Below are 14,949 nucleotides of genomic sequence, written 5' to 3'. Positions count from 1 at the left end.
AGTGTATAGATTTTTTTAGGTTATTCAATTCACGCTAAAATAAAAAAAAAATATGTGAACATAATAATATGCTGAAAAGGATTCTTTCATTTCTCCTTTATTTATTTTTTTAAGTACTATACTGCGGTTCTAATTGAAAAAAAGATTTAACTCTGCAAAAGTATTTTCGAAGTTTTTTTTTTAAACGTGAAATGAATAAATTAAATTAAGTATTAAAAATTTGCAATAAATTACTAGAACAAATTTTACATTTTCTAACCTCAAAAATAAGGGATTCTAACCAATAAAAGCAAAAAAGTACTTCAGTAATATTATATTCTAATAATTTATGATAAGGCGAGATATTTGAATTACAAAACAAAACCAAACTATAAAACTTTCCTGTTATTAGAGAAAATTTATTGAGGTTAGGTCACACATAACCTCAAATTCAACAATAAGCTCATAATCGAATTAGGAATTTATACCTAATTTAAATGTTCTAAAAACTAGGTTGCAGAAAAATTGAAAAATCGAAGAACAGAAGAAAATCTGTCCAGCTTCGAGGGTTACCACATCAATCGAAAGTCCAGAAGTTTAAATTTCCTTATAAAAAAAAACTTTCAATCTCCCAAAGTTAAGCATTCGACTGTTACAACTGTTTTTATTAAAATAAAATCAAATTTATCCCACCTTATTATGGCATGGACAAAATTATTTTCTTTCTTAAACTTATTTTTGACACTTTGTGAGCAATAGAAGTTGTTATAATTATTTCCACTTATATGATATAATATAAACTGTCAAAAAATAACAAAATTATTACTATGTGTCTGACACAAAGGTCATAAAAATATTCTGATAATTTGTGGGTATTTAACCAAATCATTATTTTGATTATAATTATATTAAGCCGTCTCTCGGCTTAAGTCGTAAAGGCCTTGACAGACCTGAGGGTTATACGGGATTCAGATCTAAGACTTAGCTATCTGGCTTAACTCTTCTAATTCCTAATTAGGCACGATTTTTTGGAAAACTGTTGTTTAGGATTAGAGTACAAGGGCAAATGATTCATTTGATTTTAAAATCAATAAAATTCCTTGTTATTTAGATTTTTGAGACCTTCGGGAACTGGGCTAAACCGCCAGTGTGAAGCCGGCATTAGCCAAGAGACTACTTAGTATAATCATATTCGAAATTATGGTAAAAACAAAACACATTTCTAACATTTTGAATTAAGCTGTCTCTCGGCTTAAGTCCTAAAAGTCTCAAGGACCTAAGTGTGTCTAGGGAATAATTCTCAATTTTTATTAAAAAAAAATTCTAACCTCTCAATGTCTGAGGAATATGAAATTTTTGCAAGAAAAAAATTTCTAAAAACTACGAAAGTTAAAACTACTTCTTTCTAAACATAAAAATGACTTCAGGATAATGGTCTTTCTGAAAATATTTTCAGGGAAAATAAAAAAAATAGAAGTATTTTAACTTTGCAAAGAGTTAAACCGTCAAATTCGTGTGTCTCTGTTAAAAGTACATTTTTTTTAGGTTTTAACACGTTTGAAGAGTATAAAGGTTTAAAGGGAATTAGTTTTAATTGCTATATGAAAAAATTGTTTTTAAGAACAGGCCTACGAAACGAAATACCTACTTGCCAAAGTTAAAGTGATAAATATAATTTTTAGGATTTGTCGCTGGTAACTTTTGTTTTTCAAGTAACCGATAAGCTCTAAAACTTTTTTCTACTAATATTAGAAGTAATTCGTAGTGCAAAAATATTCAAAAGGTTTGTGAAGCAGCCAATCAGATCTTTTAAAAATTTTGTAAAGGGATATTGTTTTCAAATTTGACAAAACTATGGAAAAATCCCTTTGACAAACTTTTAGCAAGATCCAGGTAGTAGACGATTTGACAAATTTTTTTCAGACTAGAAAGAGGCTAACCTAGTAGCAAATTATTGAATTATTCTATAAATTATTGAATTTTTATTGAAACCGGCAATTTGTAATCCAAACAACTCAGATCCGAATAATGCCCTCTACACACTAAAGAAATTTATGTCCATATTGAAAAGTTTTTCCTACACTAAGAAAAAACCTAAAAAGTTAAAACAACTCTATGGCAGAGTTGAATTAACTCTACGAATATCGATGTAATTGTTACTCTTTTTCGTTGTAAATTTTAGTAAATAGAGTTGAAACAACTCTTCGTGCTGAAGTATATGCTTAAGTGTTTTCGTTTTAGGAATATACTTCAGTCAAGAAGATTTTTGTGTGACAAAGTTCATCATCAACAAGAAATATGCCAACAGTGTTTCATGAAAACATGTTCGTGCATCATATGTGATATTTCACTTGGAACATAGGGAACTTGAGGTCAAGAAAATATTAATAAAAAAAAGATGAAATAAAAAGCAACATAAAATTGCAAAACATATTCATTTTGGGATGTGGAAGAGTTATTTTAACTCTAAAGATTTTTTTAACTCTTGAAACGAGTTATTTTAACTCTTAAAACGAGTTATTTTCAGTCTTAAAAAGAGTTATTTACACTCTTTTGTCATGTAAATTTAGGAAAAAAAAGTTAAAACAACTCTTCAGAATATTACACCTAAATAGAAGTAAAATCAACTCTAAAATATAGTTAATCGAAAATCATAACCAAAAAGAGTTAATTCAACATCGATCCGAGTAATTTTTACTTCATTATTTTTCTGAGTGTATGCAAGAGTAGGAAATTTGATCGAATATGGACATAATTTACTCTAGTGTGTAGAAGCCATAGAGAACATTGGATTGATAAGCTTAAATTTGAAAAATCCTATTCGGAACGGGTTCTGATGTTATCCTAAATTAACACTTCAAAACCCAAAGTAGCATTTTACACCAATTTTAAGTTTAGAGCTTCGCAGTAGGAATTTTATTCAATATTATGCTAAAGTGATAAGTGTAGAGAATTTAATTAGCTTTCGTTTAGTGGAAAAAATAGTTAATAACTTTTATATTATTTAAAAAATAGGGGAAAAACTAAAAAACGTGTGTAGAATACCCAGAATACCAAATTGGTGTAAAATGCCACTTTTATATAAAGTTGACATCCGAAATGGACATTTGAAAGGCTTATACTACATAACCTAAAAAATGTTAACATTTTTTGAGTTTTTGGCAAATTAAGTAATATAAGACCTAGAATTGTTGTAAAGTGGTACTGTAAGAAATACGGTGAAAATTCAATTTATGCCTTATCTTTTTCGAATCCCTGTTGGAACTTCTCTCTTAACAAAAGCGCAAACTAAAGAATTTGAAAATTTTACAGAAAAATATATTGATATGAGTAATGAAATCCCTGTCAATGTGCTAGGAAAAAGGAAAAGCTATAGAATTGGCTTTTTGCTACAAAAAACTGTAGAAATTCACCTTGGCATTTTTGTCAATTTAAAAAAAAAAATTATATAAAAATGACAAGAAAATGAGAAAATAATGGCAAATTAATTTATGAGTTTTAGAACTGCTGTAGAATTCTTACGGTACGAAAAAATGATTTTTTTTTGTTGAAAATATCAGTGCTGGCATTTTATGCCAGTTTGGTGTTTTACGTGAGTTTTTGGCTCGGGTTTTTAAGTGTTAAATGCTACAAGATTTGCTGCTTTTAAACGGTTTGTTTTAATTAGGCAAAAAAAGCAATAAAATAAAATAGAAACCTTTTAACTTCATGAAGATAAGCCTGCCAAGTGTTATAAAACATTTGTTAATTTTTTTTTACGTTTTCAAGCGAATAAAAAAAACATCCTGATAAATGTTTTCATCCTCAATAATAGAAAATGAGTATTTTTAATAAGAATTGACTAAAGGCCTCTACACACTAGTAGAAATTTCTTTAAAAAAAATGCCTTTTTAAAGAAAATTTCCCCTATCCTAGTAGGCAGAAACGTCAATTTTTTTTTAAAAGGCAATTTTTTGACGAAAACTGCTTTTAGTGTATAGACACCATAAGAGATGACGCTGATAAGAGATTTCCTCTTATCAGCGTTAAACTATTAACTATTTTCTTTGCACTTTAACTTCATGGTTAAAAAATCCCCTTATGCGATAGTTTTATAAAAAATTGAGCTTCGTTATCATATTCATAAGTTCTTCTGAGAAATTTAGACAATTCTATGAAGTTTCCCAACGCAATTTCCCTTTTAATTCCTCGAATCCCTTTGAATTGTTAGCAAGATTATTTTCGCACTTTTTCTGACTTTCCTGGTGCTCCAAACAAAAGAATTCTTGACAAGTGTCAAAAAATCAAATGTTATCGATTTCACTCGCCGTTTTTTTGTGTTTGTACCCAAACAAACTCAAAAATGCTCACAATCATGCTAAATATCAATAGATCCCCACGAAACAACTCTCACAAAATGAAAACAACAAAGAGCCACTTTTTTTTTTGTTGCTAAATGCGCACTTTAATAAATTGCAAGAGAGAGAACTTTGTGAATTATTCATTGGAAATCTACGCATTTTTGCTTGTTTATCACGCAGATTTTGTCCAGAAGTTGTTGAGGGCATTGGGAGAAGTGCGTTTGCCCTGGATGGGGAATCAATAAACCCCATGGATCTTTTTTGAATGAATGAAATGAAGAAAAAGAGCTAAACGGAGAGTTTCCAGACCAGGAGGGAGAGGACGAGAGACAGATCTTCTCCCCCCGAAAAGCTGGGAAGGGACATAAAGGGCGAAGATGGAACACAAAGGGATGTAAACAATGATTGTTCGCCATTTGGGTATTTTCTTTTGGGGCCAAGGAATAAAGTGTTTTTGACTGGCTTACCGCTTCACCATGTTGGCAGAAGACTCCTCTGCAAGTTCCTGAATTGATCCTATAGCTTCGCTGTTATCCGAAATTGTGACTGTTGGTAGATTTCACTGGGAAAAATGCAATTTTCTCTACACTTTGGCTCTTTATACTTTTCACTTTGCAAAAAATGCACCAAAATCACTTGAAATTAGCTAAAATTTTCCAGATTTCTGCGGGAAATTTGGTTTTCTGTGCACCAGCAGATTACCCAAAATACCTTCCCCGATTGATGCCTTTTTCCTTCTCACCAAGTGAAAAACAGAAAAACAAAAAACTTCTTCTGAAAAATTTGTCAAACACGGAAAAAAATTGCACCTACTTTGACGACATTTTTGTTTTGGGTATTACACAAAAAAAGAATTCATCCACAAATCACACAAATATTGCCACATACTCAGCTATTTGGCCTAAATACACCATTTCGTGCATTTTCTCCAGCAATTTATGGTTATTCTAGGACCAAAATTGACGGGATATTTGCAGTATTTCACGGTGAAAAGTGAACTTTTCTCTTCCAACACCACAAGAAAACTCAGAAGCGCTTCAACTTCGATCGACTTTGGTAAGACTGCAACTTCAGGCAGCTCAACTGACAATTTTGTAAACAAACCCTTTGGCAAATCTTCAATGGAGTACGATAAACAAAGAAAATTTATAGGTTAATTCTCCCTGACTCAAGCGCCATCTACATCTCGTCAACTATCTCAAACCATTTCCTCCTCTACCTTTCCGATCTTTCCCAAAAAGTCGCTCAGTCGGTTTGAATCCCCACTATCTGCACTTACCTCGAATCTTCCTGCAATTTCGCGCGTTTTTCCATGCAATTTTCCACCGGCCTGAAGACACAGCCGTCACAGCTATTGTAACTAAACTCAATCTCACTATTTCCAATTTTTTCCCCACTGATCTCCACTGCTGGTCGCAAATTCATCCTGCATACCTTCCTTCCCTTCCTCTTCCTCTCAGCCATGCAAAAAATAAATAAATTTTCACCCTTTTCACCACACTCTGACTAGATTTTTCCCGCGTGGCAAGTCTATCGGTTTCACTTGAATACTGCAGACTCATCAAAATTGCACAAGAATTTACGAAATATTTAAATTTCCCTTAGTCTGAAATCTCTCAACACTCGATCCCTGGACTACACTTCGACTCTTCCACTTTTCTTCCCAGCCAAACAGCCCAGAAAACAGCATTTCTCAGCAATTTTCCCTAATCACAGGTGAATTATCGTTCGATAGCTTATCGCACGCGCCAACCGATTGGCTGCAATTCCCGGACTTTCTGTGGAGCGCGATCCGAACTCAGTGGCAAGCACGGGGCAAGTGACGAAATTTTGAGCAAAATTGTTAGGGTGACGTCACGAACATGTGCGAACATGTTTGAAAAACCGTTGAATGAGTCGATCGTTGGCCTTTCAGCGGAATTTCCACCCTGCAGAAGGAAGATTTCTTCTGGGAAGAAGAGCTGAGTAATTGAAGGGTATTTCACAATATTTTACAAAAGAGTAATTCACTTTGTTGTCCTCTATACAAATAAATAATTGGGATTTTGTTAAGTTCAAGATCCACGAAATGGCTCATCCGGAATGACAGAGGCGTATGGCGTATCAAAAATTTTTATCATAAAGGCCATAAAGGCAGATTAACTCTTTCCGGACCGCAGCATATGCTGCAAGCCAATTTCACAATTTTTAATCAAAAATATCTAAGCTCAGGAATTAATTGAGGTCCTACAAAAAATATCTTACATTTGGACATTCTTATAGCCTCTAATCATCCACAAGAATCTGATTTTTGTCAGTTCTGAATAATTAAAAAACATGGTTTTTCACAGAACATTCATATGCTGTTTTGGGTACGAGAGTCCCAAAAGAGACGAAAGAGTTAAAGCGCATTTCATCAGTTAACTGCCCACAAAAACATTGACAATTTTGGGACTATAAAATTTTATAATCAAATATTTTAGTCACAAAATTTTGATGATCGGCTATTGAATTGAAAAAAATCTTATCAACAATTTGGGTCCTAAAATTTGATGACTAAATATTTGACTACAAATTTTTATAACGAAATATTTGAGTCTAAAATTTTGAGGATCAAATACTTAATTAAAAATTTTCGATCAAATATTTCAGTCACAAAAATCGATGACTAAGCATGTGATTAAAAGTTTAATCCAAGGTTTAATCATACTTTTGATGACCGAATATTTCATTACAAATTTTTATCACTAAATTTTGAAGAACAAATATTTCACAACAAGACTTATTACAAAATATTTGAATACCAAAATTGTATGGTCAAATAATTATGTCTCAAAATGTTTATGCCCTAATATTAATTTGCAAAATTTACATGATCAAAATGTTTAATTAAATATTAGAGTGCAAAAATTTTGATAACCATGTTTTCAATTCAAATTTTCTATCAAATAATTGAATACAGTAGAGTCTCCTAAATTCGAACGCTCGGGGTGTATTTTTGACATTTCTCACCTCCCAAATTCGAACGATTTTTTCAAAACTAACGAAATTTGTGTGAGATTAAATTGTACTTTGAATCAAATTCCCGTACTTTCTCGCAAGTCTTAGTGGTAAGTAACATACTTCCTTTTCATTTTACACGACCATAATGTATGTAAACATTCAGGAAGAAGCACATAAATATGATTTTCATTCACCAAGATGAATACGAACTTTCTAACATAACCTCACAATTGACATTTTGAATCTAAACGGCGTTCGAATTTGAGAGATTCAGATTTGAGAGACTCTACTGTAGTAGCGTTTTGACCGTTGACGTACATGTTTCATTTGACGTTTATTCGGTTTCAACGGTTCTTGCACGCCTCTGGTATATAAGATCAAGATCTTTCTAGTGATGGGTCCCATCCGTCTCTACCCCAACCCACTGTACCCCGACCCTTACTATACCCATATGGACCGGACTCTCTCTGATGTTTATTCACCGATTTCAATGAACTTTTTTTTCTTTTGTTGGCCGTCCCCACTCAGACTATTTAAAATAGAAAATGACCAGTGATAAACCCAAATAAGCTTATGGTAGCTGAGATTCTTTACAGTGAACTTCGGAGTGCTTGGAACTCGGGGTTCTTACAACTTGGAATACGTGAAAATTCGATATAGTGAGTTGAATTTTGGGGATAAAGAATCGCGTCGAGTAAACTGTTCTCGGCAGTGGAAATGGATGAAATTGGCTCGACGCGATTCTTTTCACTCAAAATTCAATTCACAATAGAATTTTCATTCATTCCGAGTTGCACGCATTTCGAGGTCAGCTGTAAAGAATCTCAGCTACCATAAGCTTATCTAGGCTTATCACTGGTTTTTATCATCAAATATTTGAGTATATGCCAAAATTTGATGGCCAAATAATTGAGTCTCAAAGTTTTTATCATCAAATATTTATATTACAAAATTTATATAACCAAATGTTTAACCAAATATTTCAATCCAAAAATTTCTATAACCTAAATTTTAATTAAAATTTTTCTATCAAATATTTGACAAATATTTTATTACAAAATTATTTGTCACTAAATTTGTGATCCCAAAATTTTGATGATCAAATATTTGACTACGAAATTATGATTACAAAATCATAATTTACCAATGATTTGGCAATTTCATAATTGATTACCAAATATTTGAGTGGCAAAATTCGATGACCAATTAATTAAGTCTCAAAATTTTTGTGATAAATTACATTATAAAATTTATATAATTTGAGTCTGAAAAATTTGATAAACAAGTTTCTAATTAAAAATGTTCGATCAAATAGTTAGTTCCTAATTTAAAAAAAAAAGATTAAATATTTAATAAATATTAAATACTAATAACTAAATGTTGACTTATTTTTATTAAAAAAAATTGTAAAACATATTATTAAAATATTTCAATCAAAATTGTGATGACTAAATATTTCATTGAAAGAAATTGATCAAATATTTGTATCCGAAAATTTTGATAATGAAATTCTTGATTAAAATATTTAATTTAATATTGATCAGAAAATTCTAAAAATTCTAGATCTACAACTGGTGTAATTTGGTAGTCATCCGACGCGACGTCCGAGTAACGAAGATATTCATTTAAAAAAAAATACCCGGCTTCATAGGAATTTGCTAATTTCAAATGGCTCTCTTGAAAAGTTGGTATTCTTATTCAGAATAGTATGGAATGGAGCCTTCGAAATATTAAATAATTAGGTAAATATTCGATTATGAAATTTCAATTAAATATTTGAGAAGCAAACCTTTAATTTAAAAATTGTTCAAAACTTTAATTAAAGGATTTATATAAAAAAACAATCAGAATTTTGATTAAAACATTTAATTAAAAAATATATCTAATCAAATATGTGAGTTCAGATATTTTGATGAGCAGATTTTAATTTATAAAACTTTAATAAAATAGGAATATTTAATCAAAAAATTCGATCAAAGTTTTGATGATCAAATATTTGTTTAAAAAATTTCGATCAAATGTTTATTGACAAAATATTTCATTAAAAAATCGATCAAAATTTGGATTAGAATATTTAAACGAAAAATTTCAACGAAATTATTTGAATCCCAAAATTTGATGACTAAATATTTGATAAAAAATTGGATCATAATTTTGATTGAAATATTTCATTGAAAAATTTTAATCAATTTCTTCAGTCCCTCAATTTGATGATAAAATGTTTGATTGAAAAACTTTGCTCACAATTTTGGTGACCAAATTGATTTATTTACGAAATTTTGTTTCATTAAATTTGTTATGCCAAAATTTTGATAATCAGATTTTTAATTACGAAATTTTCATTTTTAAAATAATCACTAAAATTTTGTATCCAAATTTAGATTTTAGAAATTTCATGATTATTTGATCACTTAATAATTAGTTCCCAAATATTGGATCACCAAATATTTGCCCCAAAATTTTTGAGACCAAAGAATTGAATAAAAAATTTTAATCATCAAATATTTTATTAGAAGATTTCTCTTTTTTTGAGAATATCTGTGCTGGCGTATTAATGTTGATTTGGTTGATTTGATATTTTACGTGATTTTTATCTTTGGTTTCAAAATATTTAAAATGTTTTTGTTTTGTTACTTTGCGTAAGGAATTCCATAAATTTTAGGTTATAGGGAACCTCAAATTAGACCCAATATTAATTTATTTTAAGAAAAACATAACCTAGAAAATAATGAAGATTTTGAGTAAATAAAACTTCTGTCTCTGATGTTTTATGTTTTAGGCACACTTAACTATAATAATTTATTGGTTATGTTCAAAAAATCTCAATAGGGTAAAGTACTCTTCCTTCGACCGTTCATGCCTTCGAATAATGTGAATTTTCTTTTAGTTTTCCTACGAGACTTAGACATTTCTATCAAATATTAGTTGGCTTATCATCATTTGTTGAAAAGTCCGTGATAATTTAGTGTAAATCTCTTACGAAATACAAGAGAAATTCACAATATTCGAAGGCATGAACGTTCGAAGGGAGAGCACTTTCCCCTACTTTTTTATAAAGAAAATTTTTAGGTTTTTTTAAGACAATTGGGAATAAAAAAAACAAGAGAATTTAGGATTATTATTTTCTTAATTTATTCATTTCCTTTTATCAGTCCATTGAAATAAATTATCCCAACCAAAGCCTAACTTAATTTAAATCCCTTATTTACAAAGTTGCCATCTAGATTCAATCCTACGAACTAAAAGTAGATTTTGGATCATAATTATAAAAAATCTGCAATAAAAAATTGCAAAAAAATCTCGTGTAAAACTTATCTGCTTAGTAATCCTCATATCCGTATTCATAATCTTCCTCATCTCCATTCAGCATGTCAGCTAAGGAGCTGTGTTCTGGATTTCTTTCTGGTTCTGGCTCAAGCTCAGCCTCAGTTTCTGGTTCTTCTTCCGGCTCTTCCGGAATTGGTTCTGAAAAAGGAAAAATTCAATTGTCAAAGTCAATTCGAAATTTGAGGTTATGTTGACAGCGTCAGTTCTACCATTCCCCACAATTGGCGTTGCCGGAGGCTCTGGATCGGGAATGTGAGTGTTTAGAGTTGCTGTTGGAACTGGCCGAGCCTTTCTTAAGCCAAAAGTACTGAGATTTGTAGTGAGTTTAGTCTTTTTGCGACGAGGTAGTGAAATTTCCACAGGTTCCTCCTTCACAATCGGATCACTTTCAACTTTGGTGACTGGTTCATCGGGTTTGGCAGCCGTAAGAGCTTTGAGGATGTCATAATTGATTTTCGTTGAGATCTTCTTCTCCTGCAGCATCTTCTCAATTGCCTCTCCAGCCGTATTTGATGGTCCAATGTTCTTCTTCTTCACCACTTTTCTCCTTTTTCGCTCTGGCTTTCCCTTTTCCCTCTCCTTGGCCAACCTCTCTTCCTTCTCTTTCTGCTCCTTTAAGTACTCAGCGTGGATCAATTTCCAATTTTCACTCTTCATTCGTGCTTCCTCTTCTGTCAAAATGTACCCATTTATCTCATCATCGTCCACATCTTCGAGATTCGACAAATTCTCATCCAAAAGCCCTCCGTCTGCCAGCAAATTTCCCGTGTCCACAGTTGTCGTTGTCGGCGTTGGTACGCACATGGCTTCAATATCCGGACCAATTCCTCGAATCTGCTGCGTATCCTGCTCCAACCCAAAATCATCCGGATCCTCAGTTAGACACTCATTTATTACATCCAGCGTCGATTGATGAATGAAATCACTCGTCTCTGTCATCTCCAGATTCTCACATCCCAGCTCAGCAGCCATCTTCTTGTTGGACTTCTTGAAATCCTTATCGAGCTGAGCATCAATTTCCTTCTGCAGAGCCGTGAATTCTGCCTCATTTTCAGCTATCTTCTGGATGCGTTCTTTGTCTCGTTTCCGGGCCACTTTGAATGCTGGCGGATCTTGCTCGGCCTCCAAGTCCACAGCCATGAACTCCTCCAGCGTCAGAGCACTACTCGGGGTATCTCCAAACTCCAGTAGACGCTTCCTCAATGTTGACTCATGGATCTTCACAATTCTCACAACGTCCATTGGAGTCCGATTGAATTCATGCATCCGGGCAGCGAGCAACAGAGCTAATCAGCATAAAGATTCATAATTATGATGCATTAAACTTGCTCATGAATTATGTTTAATAGAATTTAAGATTAAAAAAATAAGTTTAGGAAGTTTGTGAAATACACAAGAAAATGATTTATGAATTTTTAAATTAAAATATGAAGTTATGTTAAGAAAGCGCTTTTAATTTTATAATGATAAGAATTTATGTAATGCTGGGATTTGGTTATATATCTTCAATAAGTCTTATAATCACAGGGTATAGGTGTTATCCCCGATTTTTAAAATAACCGGCTACCAATTTCGGGTCCAGCCGTGAATTTAAATCTGTTTAAAATCGGTTTTTTTTTATTAACTCGAGCGAGAACCTCTCACAATCAAAAATACTATCGTTTGATATTGTAAACTACTTGAGTATAAGTAAAAAAATACCTTGAGACCTTTGAGATATCGGATTCTCATAGTGTTTTCTAAGTCAATTTCGTCGTAGATACTACTCTATATACGGATAAATAGTACGTAACATTTTTTGTTACTATATTTAGATAAAAAACGAGTTTAAAACAGTTCTCTTTAACACTATTTTTAATTTTTTTTTATAAATTTCTTTACAATTTGACATAGAAACCAAATTCATCATGAAAGAATTACCCTTTGTGTAAGGGAGACTGGGGAAAAAAGTAACAAAACGGATATTTATTTTTTTACAAGCTACTCGAGTGCTTCAGAAATTTCTAATTAGCGCAGTTTTATAGAAAATTTACCGATCTACAACTTTGTGAAAGTAATGTACCTCTATTTTGTAGGGAAATACGTTTGTCGAGCCATTTTCTAAATGGTAATTTTGTGACCATTCTCAAAAATGCTGGGGGAAATAGTACCACACATGGAGTATTATCATATTTTAATTCGATCCATTACGGGCTTCCGTAGATTTGAAAAAAATACCTAGAGGACATATTTTCATAGGAAATTTATTCATCTACACCTTTGTAAAACACCGTTTTCTCTATCTGAACGAGAAAAGCGCTTTTCAAGCTATTTTAGAATAAAACACAGAAAAGACTGCAAATCGTTTGTTCAATGGAAACAACAAGCGGCGAGACATGGTAATGACGTTTCAGACATCAGAAATTGCTTCGCTTTTTGTTATTTTTTGCTGTATACCTTTTGTTACTTTTTACCCCAAGTGGCCATTTTTAATAAAAAGATTTCTGGAGAATTCAAAGAATCCATATTATTTAGAAAATATTGACTAGTGCATCAATTTTGGAAAATAAGTAGGTAATAATTGATATCTTCTGTAAGCAAAATATTTCAAAAATAGGGCTAAAAATTTCAATATTTTTTATTTTCTAAATTCCTTGTTCGAATTGTAAGAAACTTACGACATTGAAGATCTATGGAGGCTATCTATAGAAAAATTTTGAGCCGCTATCTTTTTTTATCTTGGAAGATGTTGAATTTTGAATTTTTCGATTTATTACTTTTTGCCCCAGTCTCCCCTAAGCTCTAAGAAGAGTTAATGACTAACTTTCGTACGTATAAGGCTCCTTGCTCAAAGAGTTAAGAACGGATTTTATCCATAAAGGTTGTAGTCGATTATTTAGGTTCATTTACTAAGATCATTTTCTTACATGAATTGATAATAAATAAGTTAAAATCGACACTTAAGTATTTAATCTAGATTAGTAAGTATATTTATACTAAATATCCGGTAAATGGTAGATACCTACCTCCGAAATATTTACTTATTTAGTGATTGCAGGTGTTTAAGGCCGATTTTGAACTTGTAAGAGGGGCAACTACCATCGTTTTGCATAAATAATATTACGATAACTTGTCTTGGATTTTTGGATCAGTGGTAGCATAAATTGTATTAACGAAAGTACGACACTTAATATTCTGAAATTCGATTTTGTACCAATATCAATTGTTTCGAATTAATTGATTTACTTTTGTTGATCTTCTGATATTATTTCATTCCTTCGCTGGATGAATTAGAGAACAATGTGTTGTCATCTGCAACAGACCATCCTCAACCCGAAACTTTAGTGTCATAAAAATAATACTCTATTTATTGATATTTATATTACTGGTACATTTATAAAAAATATCATGAAATTAAAAATGATTTAAGACCTCCAAGACTTATTTAATCTTGAGGGATCTTTTACCCAAAATACGCCTTTACTGGCTTAAAAGATCTTTTTGTTAAATCTAATGATCTTTTTAAAATGTCAAAAAATAGTTTAATTTGGTTTAAAAATGGACTTATGGGGATTTTATTATATAAAAACGTTGCACAAAATCTAATATTAAAGAGATTTAAAATAAGTTTTTAAGAGGACTTTTGGGAAACGTTTAGTAATATTTTCGTCTTATATGAGCTTTTAGGGAACTTCTCAAGCTTTCCACTTTTATTCCCCCTCCTAAAAAAATAAAAATCGGTTTAGTATTGCATTTTCAGCGAACTTTTGAAAGAAGCTTCGGCTAAAATGCTTTTCAGGCTCGAAAAGAGCTTCTGGAACCAATTTTTGACCAATTTTACGATATTTTCTTCGAGAAAAAGTCATTTTGATGCCGTTAACAAACGTTCAGGTCAAGAAATCATCAGTTTAATCAAAATTAGATTAAAACTTGGATTGTTTTTCAAATTTACTTCATATTTTATATACAATTTCATAAAAAAAAGCGTATAAACTTCCAAATAGATGTTTTAAAGAAGAATTGGAACTACTTTTGGTTTCTCTTCTGTTAAAAAAAAGTTTATGGATTATTTAAATCACTTAAAATCATCAAAATCAATTTTTCAAGAACAAGTTTTTATTTATAACATTTTTTTGGGATGTTATTTCCAAGTCAAAAATGCAACTCCTCCAAGATAAGCTCCTCAGATCCATAAAAACGGTTTTGTACATTTATCCAAATCCGCAGAAATTGTCAAAATCGATGAAGAAATGGAACAAACAAATAATTCAAAAGTGAATTGTTGCTCAAAATATCTAAAGATTTAATATCCTAGTAAAAGATTTTATTGATTTTTCATTAA

The 14,949-nt window shown here is 31.4% G+C and overlaps 2 protein-coding genes across 3 annotated transcripts in view; both read right to left on the bottom strand.

The window, feature by feature from the left end:
* LOC129798267 (protein pellino) overlaps positions 1 to 6,197 on the bottom strand; it is a 97,775-nt gene extending 91,578 nt beyond the window's left edge. The window contains exon 1 of one of the 2 annotated variants that reach the window (XM_055841319.1): positions 5,599 to 6,197. In XM_055841319.1, coding sequence (XP_055697294.1) covers positions 5,599 to 5,783 — 185 coding nt within the window. In that variant the 5' untranslated portion in view covers positions 5,784 to 6,197. Of the gene's footprint in view, positions 1 to 4,786; positions 5,406 to 5,598 lie in introns of those variants that run through there. The other variant, XM_055841320.1, reaches the window with a different exon arrangement.
* A 4,212-nt stretch (positions 6,198 to 10,409) lies between these two features.
* Positions 10,410 to 14,949, bottom strand: part of LOC129798264 (transcription factor IIIB 90 kDa subunit) — a 115,253-nt gene continuing 110,713 nt past the window's right edge. Inside the window, exons 4-5 of the mRNA XM_055841312.1 lie at positions 10,838 to 11,914; positions 10,410 to 10,766 (exon numbers count right to left, since the gene is read on the bottom strand). Of these exons, the coding sequence (XP_055697287.1) occupies positions 10,621 to 10,766; positions 10,838 to 11,914 (1,223 nt within the window). The 3' untranslated portion in view covers positions 10,410 to 10,620. The remainder of the gene's footprint in view (positions 10,767 to 10,837; positions 11,915 to 14,949) is intronic.

The sequence above is a fragment of the Phlebotomus papatasi genome, chromosome 1 (genome assembly GCF_024763615.1).
Source record: "Phlebotomus papatasi isolate M1 chromosome 1, Ppap_2.1, whole genome shotgun sequence".
Taxonomy (NCBI): domain Eukaryota; kingdom Metazoa; phylum Arthropoda; class Insecta; order Diptera; family Psychodidae; genus Phlebotomus; species Phlebotomus papatasi.
This window is presented reverse-complemented; position numbering and strand designations above follow the sequence as displayed.